General features: G+C 38.3%; 1 protein-coding gene across 2 annotated transcripts in view; it reads left to right on the forward strand.

Moving 5' to 3' along the window:
• The window catches only part of SPAG6 (sperm associated antigen 6), a 75,589-nt gene that overhangs the window by 43,312 nt on the left and 13,230 nt on the right, over window positions 1-19,047 (forward strand). The window contains exons 8-10 of one of the 2 annotated variants that reach the window (XM_060095448.1): window positions 7,338-7,529; window positions 14,423-14,539; window positions 18,091-18,236. In XM_060095448.1, the coding sequence (XP_059951431.1) occupies window positions 7,338-7,529; window positions 14,423-14,539; window positions 18,091-18,236 (455 nt within the window). The remainder of the gene's footprint in view (window positions 1-7,337; window positions 7,530-14,422; window positions 14,540-18,090; window positions 18,237-19,047) is intronic. The other variant, XM_060095449.1, reaches the window with a different exon arrangement.

Raw genomic sequence — 19,047 nt, forward strand, 5'->3', positions numbered from 1 at the left:
GGCGGACTCTCAACCGCTGCGCCACCAGGGAAGCCCTATTTTTAGTTTTTTAAGAAACCTCCACACTGTTCTCCATAGTGGCTATATCAATTTACATTCCCACCAACAGTGCAATAGGGTTCCCTTTTCTCCACACCCTCTCCAGCATTTATTGTTTGTACATATTTTGATGATGGCCATTCTGACTGGTGTGAGGTGATACCTCATTGTAATTTTGATTTGCATTTCTCTAATGATTAGTGATCTTGAGCATTCTTTCATGTGTTTGTTGGCAATCTGTATATCTTCTTTGGAGAAATGTCTATTTAGGTCTTCTGCCCATTTTTGGATTGGGTTGTTTGTTTTTTGATATTGAGCTGCATGAGCTGCTTGTAAATTTTGGAGATTAATCCTTTGTCAGTTGCTTCATTTGCAAATATTTTCTCCCATTCTGAGGGTTGTCTTTTCATCTTGTTTATGGTTTCCTTTGCTGTTGGTTTTTTTTTAAGCTTTTAAGTTTCATTAGGTCCCATTTGTTTATTTTTGTTTTTATTTCCATTTCTCTAGGAGGTGGGTCAAAAAGGATCTTGCTGTGATTTATGTCATAGAGTGTTCTGCCTGTGTTTTCCTCTAAGAGTTTTATAGTGTCTGGCCTGAAATTTAGGTCTGTAATCCATTTTGAGTTGATTTTTGTGTATGGTTAGGGAGTGCTCTAATGTCATTCTTTTACGTGTAGCTGTCCAGTTTTCCCAGCACCAGTTATTGAAGAGGCTGTCTTTTCTCCATTGTATATTCTTGCCTCCTTTATCAAAAATAAGGTGACCATATTGCATGGGTTTATCTCTTGGCTTTCTATCCTGTTCCATTGATCTAGATTTCTGTTTTTGTGCAAGTACCATACTGTCTTGATTACTGTAGCTTTGTAGTTTAGTCTGAAGTCCAGGAGCCTGATTCCTCCAGCTCCATTTTTCTTTCTCAAGATTGCTTTGGCTATTCAGGGTCTTTTGTGTTTCCATACAAACTGTGAATTTTTTTGTTCTAGTTCTGTGAAAAATGCCATTGATAGTTTGATAGAGATTGCATTGCATCTGTAGATTGCTTTGGGTAGTATAGTCATTTTCACAATGTTGATTCTTCCAATCCAGGAACATGGTTTATCTCTCCATCTGTTTGTATCATCTTTAATTTCTTTCATCAGTGTCTTATAGTTTTCTGCATACAGGTCTTTTGTCTTCTTAGGTAGGTTTATTCCTAGGTATTTTATTCTTTTTGTTGTGATGGTAAATGGGAGTGTTTCCTTAATTTCTTTCAGATTTTTCATCATTAGTGTATAGGAATGCAAGAGAGTGCTGTGCATTAATATTGTATGCTGCTACTTTGCCAAGTTCATTGATTAGATCTAGCAGTTTTCTGGTAGAGTCTTTAGGATTCTCTATGTATAGTATCATGTCATCTGCAAATGGTGGCAGTTTTACTTCTTCTTTTCTGATTTGGATTCCTTTTATTTCTTTTTCTTCTTTGGTTGCTGTGGCTAAAACTTCCAAAACTGTGTTGAATAATAGTGGTGAGAGTGGGCAACCTTGTCTTGTTCCTGATCTTAGTGGAAATGGTTTCAGTTTTTCACCATTGAGAATGATGTTAGCGGTGGGTTTGTCATATATGGCCTTTATTATGTTGAGGTAAGTTCCCTCTGTGCCTACTTTCTGGAGGGTTTTTATTTTAAATCGGTATTGAATTTTGTTGAAAGCTTTTTCTGCATCTATTGAGATGATCATATGGTTTTTATCCTTCAATTTGTTAATATGGTGTTATCACATTGTTTTATTTGCATATATTGAAGAATCCTTGTATTCCTGGGATAAACCCCACTTGATCATGGTGAATGAACCTTTTAATGTGCTGTTGGATTCTGTTTGCTAGTATTTTGTTGGATTTTTGCATCTATGTTCATCAGTGATTTGGCCTGTAGTTTTCTTTGGGACATCTTTGTCTGGTTTTGGTATCAGGGTGATGGTGGCCTTGTAGAATGAGTTTGGGAGTGTTCCTCCCTCTGCTATATTTTGGAAGAGTTTGAGAAGGATAGGTGTTAGCTCTTCTCTAAGTGTTTGATAGAATTCTCCTGTGAAGCCATCTAGTCCTGGGCTTTCATTTGTTGGAAGATTTTTAATCACAGTCTCACTTTCATTGCTTTTGATTGGGCTGTTTATATTTTCTGTTCCTTCCTGGTTCAGTCTCGGGAGGTTGTGCTTTTCTAAGAATTTGTCCATTTCTTCCAGGTTGTCCATTTTATTGGCATAGAGTTGCTTGTAGTAATCTCTCATGATCCTTTGTATTTCTGCAGTGTCAGTTGTTCCTTCTCCCTTTTCATTTCTAATTCTATTGATTTGAGTCTCCTCCCTTTTTTTCTTGATGAGTCTAGCTAATGGTTTATCAATTTTGTTTATCTTCTCAAAGAACCAGCTTTTAGTTTTATTGATCTTTGCTATCGTTTCCTTCATTTCTTTTTCATTTATTTCTGCTCTGATCTTTTTTTTTTTTTTTTTTTTTTTTTTGCTGTACGCGGGCCTCTCACTGTTGTGGCCTCTCCCGTTGCGGAGCACAGGCTCCGGACGCGCAGGCTCAGCGGCCATGGCTCACGGGCCCAGCCGCTCCGCGGCATATGGGATCCTCCCAGACCGGGGCACGAACCCGTATCCCCTGCATCGGCAGGCGGACTCTCAACCACTGCGCCACCAGGGAGGCCCTGCTCTGATCTTTATGATTTCTTTCCTTCTGCTAACTTTGGGGTATTTTTTGTTCTTCTTTCTCTAATTGCTTTAGGTGTAAGGTTAGGTTGTTTATTTGAGATGCTTCTTGTTTCTTGAGGTACGATTGTATTGCTATAAACTTCCCTCTTAGAACTGCTTATGCTGCATCCCATAGGTTTTAGGTTGTTGTGTTTTCATTGTCATGTGTTTCTAGGTGTTTTTTCCTCTTTGATTTTTTCAGTGATCTCTTGGTTATTTAGTAGTGTATTGGCTAGCCTCCACGTGTTTGTCTTTTTTACAGACTTTTTCCTGTAATTGATAATCTAGTCTCATAGCGTTGTGGTCAGAAAATATACTTGATACGATTTAAATTTTCTTAAATTTGCCAAGGCTTGATTTGTGACCCATGGTATGATCTATCCTGGAGAATGTTCCATGAGCCATTGAGATGAAAGTGTATTCTCTTGTTTTTGGATGGAATGGCCTATAAATATTAATTAAGTCCATCTTGTTCAATGTATCATTTAAAGCTTGTGTTTCCTTATTTATTTTCATTTTGGATGATCTGTCCATTGGTGAAAGTGGGGTGTTAAAGTCCCCTACTATGATTGTGTTACTGTCGATTTCCCCATTCATGGCTGTTAGCATTTGCCGTATGTATTGAGGTGCTCCTATGTTGGGTGCTTAAATATTTACAATTGTTATATCTTCTTCTTGGATTGGTCCTTTGAGCATTATATAGTGTCCTTCTTTGTCTCTTGTAATAGTCTTTATTTTATAGTCTATTTTGTCTGATATGAGACTTGTTACTCCAGCTTTCTTTTGATTTCCATTTGCATGGAATATCTTTTTCCATCTCCTCACTTTCAGTCTATATGTGTCCCTAGGTCTGAAGTGGGTCTCTTGTAGATAGCATATATATGGGTCTTGTTTCTGTATCCATTCAGGCCATCTGTGTCTTTTGGTTGGAGCATTTAATCCATTTACATTTCAGGTAATTATTGATATGTATGTTCCTATGACCATTTTCTTAATTGTTTTTGGTTTGTTATTGTAGGTCTTTTCCTTCTCTTGTGTTTCCTGTCTAGAGGAGTTCCTTTAGCCCTTGTTGTAAAGCTGGTTTGGTGGGGCTGAGTTCTCTTAGCTTTTGCTTGTCTGTAAAGTTTTTAATTTCTCTCTCAAATCTGAATGCGATCCTTGCTGGGTAGAGTAATCTTGGTTGTAGGTTTTTCCCTTTCATCACTTTAAATATGTCCTGCCACTCCCTTCTGGCTTGCAGAGTTTCTACTGAAAAATCAGCTGTTAACCTGATGGGAATTCCCTTGTGTGTTATTTGTTGTTTTTCCCTTGCTGCTTTTAATATTTTTTCTTTGTATTTAATTTTTGATAGTTTGATTAATATGTGCCTTGGTGTGTTTGTCCTTGGATTTATTCTGTATGGGACTCTGTGCACTTCCTGGTCTTGATTGACTATTTCCTTTCCCATATTAGGGAAGTTTTCAACTATAATCTCTTCAAATATTTTCTCAGTCCCTTTCTTTTTCTCTTCTTCTGGGACCCCTATAATTTAAATGTTTGTGCGTTTACTGTTGTCCCAGAAGTCTCTGAGACTGTCCTCAACTCTTTTCATTCTTTTTTCTTTCTTCTGCTCTGCAGTAGTTATTTCCACTATTTTATCTTCCAGGTCACTTATCCGTTCTTCTGCCTCAGTTATTTGGCTATTGATTCCTTCTAGAGAATTTTTAATTTCATTTATTGTGTTGTTCATCGTTTGTTTGCTCTTTAGTTCTTCTAGGTCCTTTTTAAACACTTCTTGTATTTTCTCCATTCTACTTCCAAGATTTTGGATCATCTTTACTATCAGTACTCTGAATCCTTTTTCAGGTAGACTGCCTATTTCCTCTTCATTTGTTTGGTCTGGTGGGTTTTTACCTTGCTCCTTCAACTGCTGTGTGTTTCTCTGTCTTCTCACTTTGCTTAACTTACTGTGTTTGGGGTCTCCTTTTGCAGCCTGCAGGTTCGTAGTTCCCATTGTTTTTGGTGTCTGCCCCCAGTGGCTAAGGTTGGTTCAGTGGGTTGTGTACGCTTCCTGGTGGAGGGGACTAGTGCCTGTGCTCTGGTGGATGAGGCTGGATCTTGTCTTTCTGGTGGGCAGGACCATGTCTGGTGGTGTGTTTTCGGGTGTCTGTGACCTTATTATGATTTTAGGCAGGCTCTCTGCTAATGGGTGGGGTTGTGTTCCTGTCTTGCTAATTGTTTGGCATGGGGTGTGCAGCACTGTAGCTTGCTGGTCATTGTGTGGGGCTGGGTCTGAGCATTGAGATGGAGATCTCTGGGAGAGCTTTCACCGTTTGATATTACGTGGAGCCAGGAGGTCTCTGGTGGACTAGTGTCCTGAACTCGGCTTTCCCACCTCAGAGCCACAGGCCTGACACCCGGCTGGAGGACCAAGACCCACATGGCTCAGAAGAAAAGGGAGAAAAAAAGAAAGAAAGAAAGAGAGAGAGAGAGAGAGAGAGAGTGTGTGTAAAATAAAGTTATTACAAAAAAATAATTATTAAAAATAAAAAAAAAGAAAGAGAGCAACCAAAGCAAAAAACAAATCCACCAATGATAACAAGCGCTAAAAACTATACTTAAAAGCAAACAAAAACGGACAGACAGAACCCTAGGACAAATGGTAAATGCAAAGCTATACAAACGAAATCACACAAAGAAGCATACACATACACACTCACCAAAAGAGAAAAAGGAAAAAAATATATATATCATTGCTCCCAAAGTCCACCTCCTCAATTTGGGATGGTTCGTTGTCTATTCAGGTATTCCACAGATGCAGGGTACATCAAGTTGACTGTGGAGATTTAATCCACTGCTCCTGAGGCTGCTGGGAGAGATTTCCCTTTCTCTTCCTTGTTCGCACAGCTCCCTGGGTTTCAGCTTTGGATTTGGACCCGCCTCTGCGTATAGGTCGCCTGAGGGCGTCTGGTCTTCGCTCAAACAGGACGGGGTTAAAGGAACAGCTGATTCGGGGGCTGTGGCTCACTCAGGCCGGGGGGGAGGGAGGGGCACGAAGTGCGGGGCGAGCCTGCGGCGGCAGAGGCCGGCGTGACGTTGCACCAGCCTGAGGCGCGCCGTGTGTTCTCCCGGGGAAGTTGTCCCTGGATCACGGGACCCTGGCAGTGGCGGGCTGCACAGGCTCCTGGGTGGGGAGGTGTGGATAGTGACCTGTGCTCACACAGAGGCTTCTTGGTGGCGGCAGCAGCAGCCTTAGTGTCTCATGCCCTTCTCCGGGGTCCGCGCTGGTAGCTGCGGCTCGCGCCCGTCTCTGGAGCTCGTTTAGGTGTTGCTCTGAATCCCCTCTCCTCGTGCACCCCGAAACAATGGTCTCTTGCCTCTTCGGCAGCTCCAGACTTTTTCCCGGACTCCCTCCGTTGTGGCGCACTAGCCCCTTCCGGCTGTGTTCACACCGCCAACCCCAGTCCTCTCCCTGCGCTCTGACCGAAGCCCGAGCCTCAGCTGCCAGCCCCCACCCGCCCCAGCAGGTGAGCAGACAAGCCTCTCGGGCTGGTGAGTGCCGGTCGGCACCGATCCTCTGTGTGGGTATCTCTCTGCTTTGCCCTCCGCACCCCTGTGGCTGTGCTCTCCTCCGTGGCTCCGAAGCTTCTCCCCTCCGCCACCCGCAGTCTCCGCCCGTGAAGGGGCTTCTAGTGTGTGGAAACCTTTCCTCCTTCACAGCTCCCTCCCACTGGTGCAGGTCCCGTCCCTATCCTTTTGTCTCTGTTTATTCTTTTTCCTTTTGCCCTACCCAGGTATGTGGGGAGTTTCTTGCCTTTTGGAAAGTCTGAGATCTTCTGCCAGCGTTCAGTAGGTGTTCTGTAAGAGTTGTTCCACATGTAGATGTATTTCTGATGTTTTTGCGGGGAGGAAGGTGATCTCCGTGTCTTACTCTTCTGTCATCTTGAAGGTCTCCTCCTTCAACCAAAATGCTGCTGCATTGGCTTTTTAAAGTCACACATGCAGATGTCTGGGGTGGTTGATGATCAGTGATGTTGATAACAAAGAAAAGATGTGTGTTCTAAGTGGTGACACAGAGGAGTCCAGCTCCCTGATCAGATCTGGAAATCCTTTGCCCCCGGGGCGACCTCGGAGAGCATCCTGCGCCCCCCACCGCTTCCCCGGACTCTGGGGCGCCACCTGCAGCTGAGTCACCCGCCCGGCTGCGTCTGGGATGTGTGCGCCGGCCCCAGCCAGCCTCCCCTCAAGCAAAAGGTTTTAAAATCCTACACATTTTTAATTTGTCACAGTGGAATCTGGTTTTGCCTAAATACTAGTCTGTGGCATCTGTTTTTTGGTTAAACGCCTCTGTTTGGGGAGTAAACGTTAGTGGAGATATTTAGTTTAGTTGGATTGTTACAGATAATTATGGTAAATTAGTTCTGGTCATTTTATTGACTTGAAAAATGACAGCCCCTGTGAAGTGCTCATTTATTGAACCGTTTAAGAAAAGGATCAAGACCAAAATGATTCCTTCTAATGTTTGAGAGACGGGGAAGACTCTTTAATCCTGCTCTGGATTCATAACTCTTGCTCTTTTGATCAACGCTGCAGGGTGTGCCCCAGCTGTCAGTCTGCTTGTCGGAAGAGCCAGAAGATCATATTAAGGCTGCTGCTGCCTGGGCCTTGGGACAGATTGGGAGGCACACTCCGGAGCACGCCCGGGCTGTCGCGGTCACAAACACTTTGCCTGTCCTGCTTTCTTTGTACATGTCGACCGAAAGTTCTGAGGATCTTCAAATGAAAGTAAGTGCTTAATTCTTGACTGTTTTAATGAAGATTTGTTAGATTTTGACTCATTCTTTAAAATGTGTAATTTAAAATGTTTTAATTTTCATCACGGACAATATCGCTTTTCTGAGTCAAGAAATTAATTTATCAGAAGTGAGGTGACTCTTTGAAAATGAGTTACCTTTGTCTCTAAAAATCAGTGATATATTTTAAAGAAAGTTCTCTGTAGGTACAAAGTTGTTTGTAAAATGAATGTCTGGTTGTTGCCTTCTACATTTCGATTGACTTTTGTTATGAAATAGGTTATTGAATAATAGGATTTTGGAGGTGGAATTGGCCAGAGAGTACTTTAGTCCATTTTACATTAAAAAATTGAGTCTAAAGAAATTTAAGCTGCTTTCTCAAGGTATTCCTGAAGCATGAGCTACCTCTCCTAACTCCAAGTCTGCCTGATCTTTTAATTATGTCTTATATTTGTTCCTAAAAGGAAAAATGACTGAATGACTGTAAGATTCACTAAATTAAACATTTTAAATCATGCATTTAAAAAAAATAAAGATTTCTAAAAAAAATGTTACTAGCTACTGACATGATTCATAAAACATGAATATAAAGTAGGATGGGTTTGTAAAATAATTTTAGAATTTCAAAGAAAGAAAAATGCTTCCCAGCATACTCCCAATTAGGAGAGCATGCAACTTTTGGAAAACAGCTTTCAGAATTGACTTGGGTTGAGAGAAGTACACAGAAAAGACAATCAAAATAACAGTAAATTAAATTACTTTTAAATTTTAATTAAAACACTAAAGTAACAAATAGGAAAACAGATTTGCTGGAACAACTTTAGATGCTCTAACGAGGCAGGAAGTCTGCTTGAACTTACAGTTGAGAGACTCTGAAAGCAATGTAGTGAGTTATTTATTTGGTTTATAAATTTTATAAAAGTGAGTTTATGTTGATTTGGTTATGTTTACATGTTTTTTTCTCTACAGATTCATTGGGGGAAGTTGATTTCTAAGATTAACGCTTTTTCCGTTTTTATAAGACTTCCTAGATCAAAGCAATGATTTAATAGATTTAGGGCTTTTCCCTTACTTGTCTCCAATGTTGACTCCATTCCTTGGCAATGCTTGGTAGAGAGTAAGATTGACAATGTGCTAAGGTCTTTTCCTGTTTAACAATTGTGTGATTCTTTGACTTTCTGGTGAGAAACCACAACTCCATTTCCAGTTTTGAGTTGTCCAAGTACATCTGATTTACATACATATAATTTTATTTTATTTTATTTTATTTTTTTTAAATGTATTTATTTTATTTTTGGCTGTGTTGGGTCTTCATTGCTGTGCACGGGCTTTCTCTAGTTGCGGTGAGTGGGGGCTACTCTTCATTGCAGTGGGTGGACTTCTCACTATGGTGGCTTCTCTTTGTTGTGGAGAGTGGGCTTTAGGTGCACGGGCTTCAGTAGTTGTGGCGTGAGGGCTCAATAGTTGTGGCTCATGGGCTCTAGAGCACAGGCTCAGTACTTGTGGCCCATGGGCTTAGTTGCTCCGCAGCATGTGGGATCTTCCTGGACCAGGGCTCGAACCCGTGTCCCCTGCATTGGCAAGCAGATTCTTAACCACTGCACCACCACAGAAGCCCTACATATAATTTTAGCCTGTGTATGTAGTTCTCTTTTTGCGGCATATTTCTTTAACCCATTATCATAATTGTCTTTTGTCCTCCCTCTTCCCTTCCCCACTTCCTCCTCTTCCCTCCTCCCTCCTCCTCACTTTTCATCCTTCCCACCCTTACCTCTAGTAATCCAGGGAAATAAAAGAATACATCAGCTAGAGCATGAATAATTAATAGTGGAGTCAATAGTAATTATAGTTGAGAAACCCTTGCAAATAGTCTCTGAGGGAGTACTATATACTATTTACATACTACCAAGTTTATATAACTTGGTTTTTAATGAGTTATTATGATATTATATTGTATAAATATCACCAGAGTAAAATAAGTTTGATAACTTTACTTTTTGAAGTCAGATAATTTTTATCTTGTATTAGTTTAATAAAAGTGGTTTTATTAAAACATTTAGGTTTACTAATAGAAGGTTCCTTCTGCCTTTATTTAATATAATATTTACTTTCAGGAAATACAGTGGGTATTAAATTAAAAGTGATTTATCAATCATTATCCTGTCAACAATCTTTCCAAGGCTTTAAATCCATCCAGATATTTTCTTATTGTAGGGACTTAATCATTCCTTTTTTTTTCTTCCCCAAGGTCTCTTGGATTCTATCAGTTGTTGTTTTAAAGGCTTTAGAGTGAAAGTCCAAATCTGTTTGATGTGACACTATCTCAGTAGGGAAAATGTATCCAAGAGCTTTAGGAACTGTCTAATGGTGTTTCTCATTTGTTACTCTGTAGCAGCTTTCAAATTATAAGGCCATGTTGAAGTTCATTTTGTCCCAAAGGCATGTCAGCTTCTGTATGCATTCTCTAATTGGTTCTGATCCATGAGAGAGAGCCAAGGAGCAGCCCCTTGGAATTTCGTGCACATTTTCACATAGCCTTACTGTCTAAACACCTATGTAATTTCAAATACCTTATAAAAACTGAAAAAATATATATATCTTTTATATAATCAGCTTACCTACATATATTTTGATAATATTCAGGCAACTGAATTCATTTGTTTTGATTCAGAGGTATCATATCGAAATGCATCATCTTAGTTTGGCATTTGGATGGTTATAAAACTATTCAAATGGTTATAAAACTATTTCTAAGATAATTATTTGATTTAATTATTGTATTCTTATTGTCTTGGTTGTTCCCCTTTATTTTTAACAGCTTTATTGAAATATAACTCATATACCATATAATTTACCCATTTAAACTATACAATTCAATGGTTTTAGTATCTTCACAGGTGCAAACATCACCACAGTCTAATTTTAGAACATTTTCATTCTCCCATTAGCAGTCACTCCATATCCTTCCTGTTTAGCCCCAGGCAACCATTAATTTACTATCTGTCTTTGGGGATTTGCCTCTTCTGGACAGTTCATTTAAATGGAACCATACAATATATGTGGCCTTTTGTGCCTGGCTTCTCTCACTTAAAGTTTCAAGGTTCATCCATGTTGTAGCATATATCAATATTTTGTTCCTTTTAATTGCCAAATAATATTCCATTGTATTGATATACCACATTTTATTTTTCTGTTCACTGCTTAGACATTGGGTTGTTTCTACTCTTTGACTATTATAAATAATGCTGCTATGAGCATTACTGTGCAAGTTTTGTGTGGATGTATGTTTCCATTTCTCTTGGGTATGTCCCTAGGAATGGAATTTGCTAGGTCATATGATAACTCTTTTTGACATTTTGAGGAACTGCCGAACTGTTTTGCAATGTGACTGTACCATTTTACATTCCCACCAGCAATGTATGAGGGTTCTAATTTTTCCACATCTTTGCCATCACTTGTTATTGTCTTTGTTTTTTATTATAGCCATCCTAGTGGGTGTGAATTGGTATCACATTCTGGTTTCGATTTGCATTTCCTTGATGGCTAATGATGCTGAAAATCTTTTCATGTGCTTATTGGCCATTTGTATATCGTCTTTGGAGAAATGTCTAATCAGACCCTTTGCCCATTTTTAAATTGGGCTATTTATCTTTTTATTATTGAGTTTTAAGGGTTCTTTATATATTTCTGGATACAAATCCTTATCAAATGTATGATTTAAAAATATTTTCTCCCATTCTGTGGATTGTCTTATCACTTTATTGATGGTATTGTTTAGAGCACATTTAAAAAAAAAGTTTTAATGAAGTTCAGTCATTTTTCTTCTTTTGCTGCTTGTGCTTTTGGAGCTATATCTGAGAAGACTTTGCCTAACACAAGGTCATGAAGATTTACTCCTATGTGCTCCCCTCATTTAAATAACTATAGCTCTTTGGGTCAGAATGCTTTCAGAATAAAATTAACTTTTGAATAAGAAACATTTTTCATTTTAAGCAATTTTCATTAGAGATCATTCATTAAGGAAAGCAACAGTGAATAATTTTTTGTTACTCCTTTCATTTTCTGTGAAAAACAAGTGAAGTGGCACCAAGTGTTTGCCTAGAATTGACAATTGTATTTTGTTAATTACTACACTTATGTGTGTTGTTGAGATAAAAAAAATAGTATTGTTAGTCACTTACTGTGGTTTTTACAATAGCTTTGATCAGTGTGGCTAAAGTCAGTTTTTAGAAATATCAGAAAAATTAATGAATGTAGAACTGTAGATGCTATGCTAGTTCATAGGAAAACCAGGCTCAAACTCAAGTTGCCATAAGTAGATAGCCCATGACTCCTTCCCTCACATCATCATGTATTATATATGTCTAAGGATAAGCACTAGCTACTAAATGCTCTGACATTTAGCAAAATTCATAATCTCTTATTCATTATTTCAAAGTAACATATTACTTGATTTCCTGAATTAGATAAATAAAAGGGTTTGTTGACCCCATGTAATTTCTGTACAATTCCCAGAATGAAGTTGTAGGAACAATTTTATTTCACTCAGAGCCATAAATAACCAAATATAAGGCACATTTTCCAAAGGCTTATTCATTTTAAATCCAAAATATGATGTGATCTTATATGTAGAAAATCCTAAGGAATACACACAGACACACACATACACAAATACTAGAACTAATAAGAGTTCAACAAAATCACTAGGTATAAGATCAATATAAAAATCAATTGTATTGGGCTTCCCTAGTGGTGCAGTGGTTGAGAGTCTGCCTGCCGATGCAGGGGACATGGCTTTGTGCCCCCGTCCAGGAAGATCCCACATACCGCGGAGCGGCTAGGCCCGTGAGCCATGGCCGCTGAGCCTGCACGTCCAGAGCCTGTGCTCTGCAATGGGAGAGGCCACAACAGTGAGAGGCCTGCGTACCGCAAAAAAAAAAAAAAAAAAAAAAAAAAAATCAATTGTATTTCCATATCTTAGTAATGAGTAATTCAAATATGAAGTTAAGAAAATAGTTTCATTCACAATAGCATCAAAAAGAATAAAATATTTAGGAATAAATTTAACAAAAGAAGTATAAGATTCGTACACTGAAAACTATAAAACATTGCTGAAAAAAATGAAAGAAGATCTGAATAAATGAAGAGACATTCCATGTTCACAGATTGGAAGATTCAATATTGTTAAAATGGCAATTCAATATTGTGAAAACCATCTACATATTCAATACAATTCCTGTCAAAATCCCAGCTGGCTTTTTTCCCCCCAGAAGTTGAGAAGCTGATCCTAAAATTCATATGGAAATGCAAAGGACTCAGACTAGCCAAAACAATCTTGAAAAAGAAAGACTTACACTGCCCAACCTCAAAATTTATTATAAAGCTACAGGAATCAAGATAGTGTGGTACTTGCTTACAGAAAGACATATATATATCAATGTAGTAATTAAATTGAAAATCTGAAATAGACCCTTTTATGGTCAATTGATTTTTCACAAAGGTACCAAGGCAATTTAATGTTAGTCTTTTCAGCAAACTGTACTAGGATAATTATTATATCCTCAGACAAAAATATTAATTTGGACCCGTGTCTCATACCATATACCAGAATTAACTAAAAATGGATAATAGGTCTAAATATAAGAATTAAGACTATAAAACTCTTAGAAGAAAACATAGAAGGAAATCTTTTTAACCTTGGATTAGGCATTGATTTCTTAGAAATGACGCTTAAAGCACAAGTAATAAAAGAAAACATTGATAAATTAGGTTTCATCAAAATGAAAAACTTGTATGCTTCAGAAGACATCACTGAGAAAATGAAAAGACAAGCCGCAGACTTGGAAAAATTACTTGCAAATCATATATTCAAGCAAGGACTTGTATTCAAAATATATAAAGAGCTCTTAAAACTCAATAAGAGGACAACCCAACTAAAAAATGGGCAAAAGATCTGAATAGACATTTCACCAACAAATGATCAATCAGCACATGAAAAGATGTTCAACATCATTAGTGACTATAGAAATGCAAATCAAAACCATAATGAGATATTACTTTACACCCACAAGAATGTAACTATAAACGGGCACAAGGTTTCTTTTGGGATGATGAAAATGTTCTAAAATTAGATTGTGGTGATGGTTGCACAGCTCTGTAAATTTACTAAAAATCTATGGATTTTAAAATGAGTGAATTTATGGTATGTAAATTATATCTCAATAATGTTGTTAAAAAAATCTTAAACCCAGAAATTGACAAGTAAACAAAATCTTAATTAACTAATATGCTAATATTTCTTTCATGCTGGATAATACAACTGATTATTAGTCATGATATACATCCTGATCTAGAAGTTTATAGTAAAAAATCAAGTATATTTCTTTTTTTTTTTTTTTTTTTTGCGATACACAGGCCTCTCACTGTTGTGGCCTCTCCTGTTGCGGAGCACAGGCTCCGGACGCGCAGGCTCAGCGGCCATGGCTCATGGGCCCAGCCGCTCCGCGGCCTGTGGGATCCTCCTGGACCGGGGCACGAACCTGCGTCCCCTGCATTGGCAGGCGGACTCTCAACCACTGCGCCACCAGGGAAGCCCTCAAGTATATTTCTTGATGAAGGATAGTGAAGCTCAGTGGATTTCTAGCGTAATTAGAGTTCTTGATTAATAAGTTGGCAGTCTATCACCAATTTGGAACCTTTAAAATTGGAGTAAGGCTGTCTGCATGGTACAGTGGATGCCACTGGTAGACCTTGTCACCAACAGCAGTTAAGTTCCTCACAAGCTCTTCACTTCATTTTCAAATTCCAGGAACACAAGACATGAATTCTTGTCAAGCTTTCATTGATTACTTACTTTGGTATGTATTTTGCTTTGTATTTCAATAGAGTAAAAAAGCCATAAAGAATATCCTACAAAAATGCACCTATTTACCAGCTCTCGAGCCATTTCTGTATGGTGCTCCTCCCAATATTCTGAAGTATGTGGTTGGACAGTTCAGTAAGGTAAGCCATGCTCTCTTAGCCTAGAAGTGGGGGAAGAAAATTGAAATGGGGTATTAACTTGTTTCTTCTGCTGGGTCAATGTTTTCTTCTATAAGATGGGGGCAGGGTTTTACTAGTTAACTTTCACCTATCATATTGACATGGAAGGTAATATAGGTTAATAAAATTAACATAAGCTAATAAAATTCACACATAAATAATTCACACTTTCTTCTTCCTCACATTTTCCTCACAGCCTCTGTACTGTCTTTTTTATGTTCTTGGAGAGTAAAGAGTCAACATATAAAAACCTCATAGCGCAGATAATTTATACTGAGAAGTAACTTTTGGTAATTTTCCCAGTGTCTGTTAGTTTCACTCATCTGGGAACACTGCGAAGATCTTATAAAGAAAAGGAAAAAGGTCTCTGAGTCACTGAAATATTTTTTGCAACGTGCATGCACTTTACCGGCGATGCTTTGAGACGTCACTTGGAGTGTATTGACTTATTCTGTGAACAGTTTTGACAAACGTGGCTGTCATATTTCTTAGACCACTGCAGATTCAAGGTAGTAAGGTAGAAAGGTCAAGCTGCTGGAGGGGCTCAGCCAGTGGGACTGACTGTTGAAAGCAGAGGCTGAGAGAGAGTGAGTGTGTTCTCACAGCTGTGGATGGCCAGGAGGGGGACCCTGAGCTGTCAACTGTGTTCAGGAGGTTGGTTTTAAGAAAACAGGGTCTTTGGAGTTAGTATCCCACTGTGTCCGTGAGCCCAGGCTCTGGAGCTGGGGTGCCTGGATTCTCCATGTACCAGCAGCAATGCCTTTAGCAAGTCTTGACCTCTCTAAACCTTAGTGTGATTACCCATAAATGGGGTTAATAAAAGAACCTATTTATAGGGTCATTGTAAAGGTTAATGAGATGTTATATATAAAGAATTTAGCCTAATCCCAGGCATACTAAGCACTCAAAAAAAAAAAACCCACAAAATCCCCAAAAGTTGTTTTTAAGAAATAAAACATGGACGTGGTTAAGGCTGATTTTTAAAAAATAATAAAAATGAATGGCAGGCCAAATTCATTTGAATAGTCAGTTATAACGCTGTATAAAGGAGGTACCACTGTTTGTACATTGTATTTCTACAAATAATGAACAAAAACTATATATTGCTGTAATGTTTAGGTTAGGCCCTACAGCTAAATAGGTCTAGTTTTAGATACTCATCTGAAAGATCATACTGTCTGCTAACAGCCCTCAGTTCTCTGAATCCTTCCCATGATCTCCAACAGCTTGGTTGCCCCTCAAGCACCATAGTCACTGGATGGTAGAAGGTTGTAAGTTGCTGAAGGTCCCTCAGGATACAATTCTGTGTGTCAAACACCTATGCTCTGTCTTCCTCCTTCTAAGAAAATAATTGAACTTTGTTTTCTTGGTGCTAAGTAAGAAAGTGACCAGCTAATTCGATCAGCTAAGAGGGAGGGAGATGTAAGGAGATGAGTGGATCATTCACAGTCATCAGCTCTTGAAAGTGAGTAGTTGACATGATTTCTGAAAGCTTCATTTTATCATCTAATCTTTTCGGCTGCAGGGAGTGAGATATTCTGGTTTTATTGAACTTGAACTTGAATTTTACTAAACTTTATGAAAATGAACACTAGCTTGAACTGAGTTCAAAATAAGTCACGTTTTAAAGTAAATCAGTGGGATTTGTGGAAGTTAGACAGCCAAGATAAAATAAAGACAATACTGCATATCACATACTCTTATAAATGTGCCTTTGGGAATATTTCTTCAGGCAGAATTTTGCATTTTCTTAATCTAAGGATCCAGAGCACTAGAAAAGAGATGGGAAAGCAAGGCAGAAGGTAAAAAGGTATGAATTTAACGTGGCTGCAGACAGATAGGAGGTAATAAAAACCCTCCAGGCCAAACAAAATATTTAAAACTGACACATCTATAGGCTTTTCCATTTTTAGGTATACACACTAGTGCCAGCTTTTACTGTCCAGTTGATGCGTATTATCATTCTATTAGCAAGATCCTTTTGTAGTTTTAAGTATTAAAGTGCCTACATGTACCCAGCACTCTGTTAAGCATTAAGGGATAGGCAAAAAAAGAATAAGACCAAGTTCTTTTTCAAGGAATTTTATAATCCAGCTGGGAGACCAGATGGAACAATCAGAAAACACTTCTATGTACTAGACTTCATGATAAACTTAAAAAAAAAATTGAGAAGAATGAGTGAATGCAGCCTGAGATATTCAGGGAGGACTTCAGTGGAAGAAGTACAAGTGAAAACAAAGCTGGTCTTTAAAGAAAGAGTAAGAATGGAAGAAGAAAGAAAGGGTGTTTCTGTCAGAGGGAATGGTAGCAATGGCCACGGAAGGAAGAAAGCAGGAACCGCATCCCCAGCCCCCAGGACCTTCCTTATTTGTTCCTTGTCTGGTGGTCGTGTTGTCTTGCATGATTAACCTCTTCATCTCCACTGGCTCTTTCCTTTCAACACACTAACATCCATTGTCAAACCCAGTGACTTTATTTAGTTCTCCTTGGTCGCTTCTTAAAGTCTTCTCTCTCATTTGTTGGTTCTTTACTTCCCTGGTGTTTCTTCTGTGTCTAACACCTCCTCCATTTCCTTTCTCTGCCTACTCCTTAGTATGTTCTTTCATTTCCTAAACATTTATTGAGCATCTATTAGGCACCAGGCACTAGAGAAATGAATGAATGAATAGTTTCTACCTTCAATGACATTTATGAGTGATAGACATATAAACTAATAATTAAAATATTATGTGGCAAGTGCACTGATAGGGGTTTAACAGAATTCCATGAGAGAAGAAAAGTACCCAACTCATCCTGGGAAAAGAGAATAGGGGTATCCCAGAGAAAGTTTCTTAAAGGAGGTGACATCTGAGCTGAGTCTTAAAACATAAGCAAGAGTGGGAATTTCCTGATGGTCCAGTTTCCACTGCAGGGGGCACTGGTTTGACCCCTGGTTGGGTAACTAAGATCCTGCATGCCACGTGGCGTGGCCAAAAAAAAAAAAAAGATAAGCAAGAGTGAGCCAGTAATGGGGGAGGTGTGTGGAGGGTGGAAGGGTATTCTAGGAAGAGGAAACAGCATAGGCAAAGGCAAGAAATGGTTTGGACCCACCCTTTGAGATTATTGAAATAAAATTTAGCATAGAGATCGGTAGGGAAGGATGCTGGAGAGGTATTTAGGACCTGAGTCACAGAAGGCCCTCTGTGCCTTGTTAAGGAGATTGGAGAGACCTTCAGTTTGTATAAGAGAAGAACGGATACTGCTTTACCTTGTATGTATATGAGTGGCTCTCCATTATCTTTGCTCCTGTTCATTGCCTTTATTCCATCTCCACGACATAAATAAAAAGTTAACAAATTTCTAAAAAGGCTGCATTTGACTTCCAATGATCAGCAAATTTAGGCTCATTATGTTACAGGTATATTGGACATAAATTCTCTTATATATTTCCTGAGATATATTATTGCTTTTCAGTAGTAAAAATCCAACTTGGAAAAGAAAAGCTGACATTTTTATGTGCTTCACTTTTCAAGGTGCTGCCACATGATAGCAAAGCTCGACGACTTTTTGTAACAAGTGGTGGACTTAAAAAGATTCAAGAGATAAAAGCAGAACCTGGATCTCTCCTTCAAGAATACATCAACAGTGTTAACAACTGTTACCCAGAAGAAATAGTAAGGTGGGAAAAATGGACTTTGAGAAGGTCAAAGTTATAATGTAGTTTTTCTGTTCTCAAACCTAGATTTTATATCTACTGTGTCAAAATGTGGACTTTGAAATAGCACATAAGACCAGTGTATACTTCTACTTCTCTCTTGATCTCTTTTATCCCTCAAATTAAATGATGTTCTGATTGACACATACATTTCCACATCAAACTGGGATGCCATTTGAGATATTTCTGTACTAATTTAATACATGCTTTACTAAAGAGTACCCAAATACAGAGTTCAAAGTAAATTAACAATCTTTAATATGAACCTGATTTAGAAAGAGTCTGATTTTCATAGTTCCCTGCATATTATTTCTCTGCCTTAAGCTCCATTCATATCGGTGAGAGTATTACAAATAAAAAGGAGATGTTGAATGGCAAAAAGAAAGTTACTATCTATATTTGAAATAATTAAATAAATAATGTTTTTATGAAATGCAGATGCTTCATAGTAATGTAGCAGGAAGATTTTCTCAAGATTAATTTTTTTAATGAGGTTGGTTTCAGAGCATTAAACCTAAGCCTCAGTCCCTGTAAGCCTAAAAGAGAACTATACCACTAAACCCCAAATAAATAAAAACAAAGTTACCAAGTACAAATAGAATTATTAAGCAACTGAGTCTTGAAAAATGTCCACAAAACATGCAGAATTAAAGGCTATATTTATCTATATTTTTTCTAATACTACACTCATTTCTTATTTTCTCTTAATATTAGAGATTACAAATTCCAATTTTTAAAATTTGTTATAATTTATATGTTATGTAAACTATTCTTC

Source organism: Mesoplodon densirostris, chromosome 4 (assembly GCF_025265405.1).
Source record: "Mesoplodon densirostris isolate mMesDen1 chromosome 4, mMesDen1 primary haplotype, whole genome shotgun sequence".
In the NCBI taxonomy this organism is placed as follows: domain Eukaryota; kingdom Metazoa; phylum Chordata; class Mammalia; order Artiodactyla; family Ziphiidae; genus Mesoplodon; species Mesoplodon densirostris.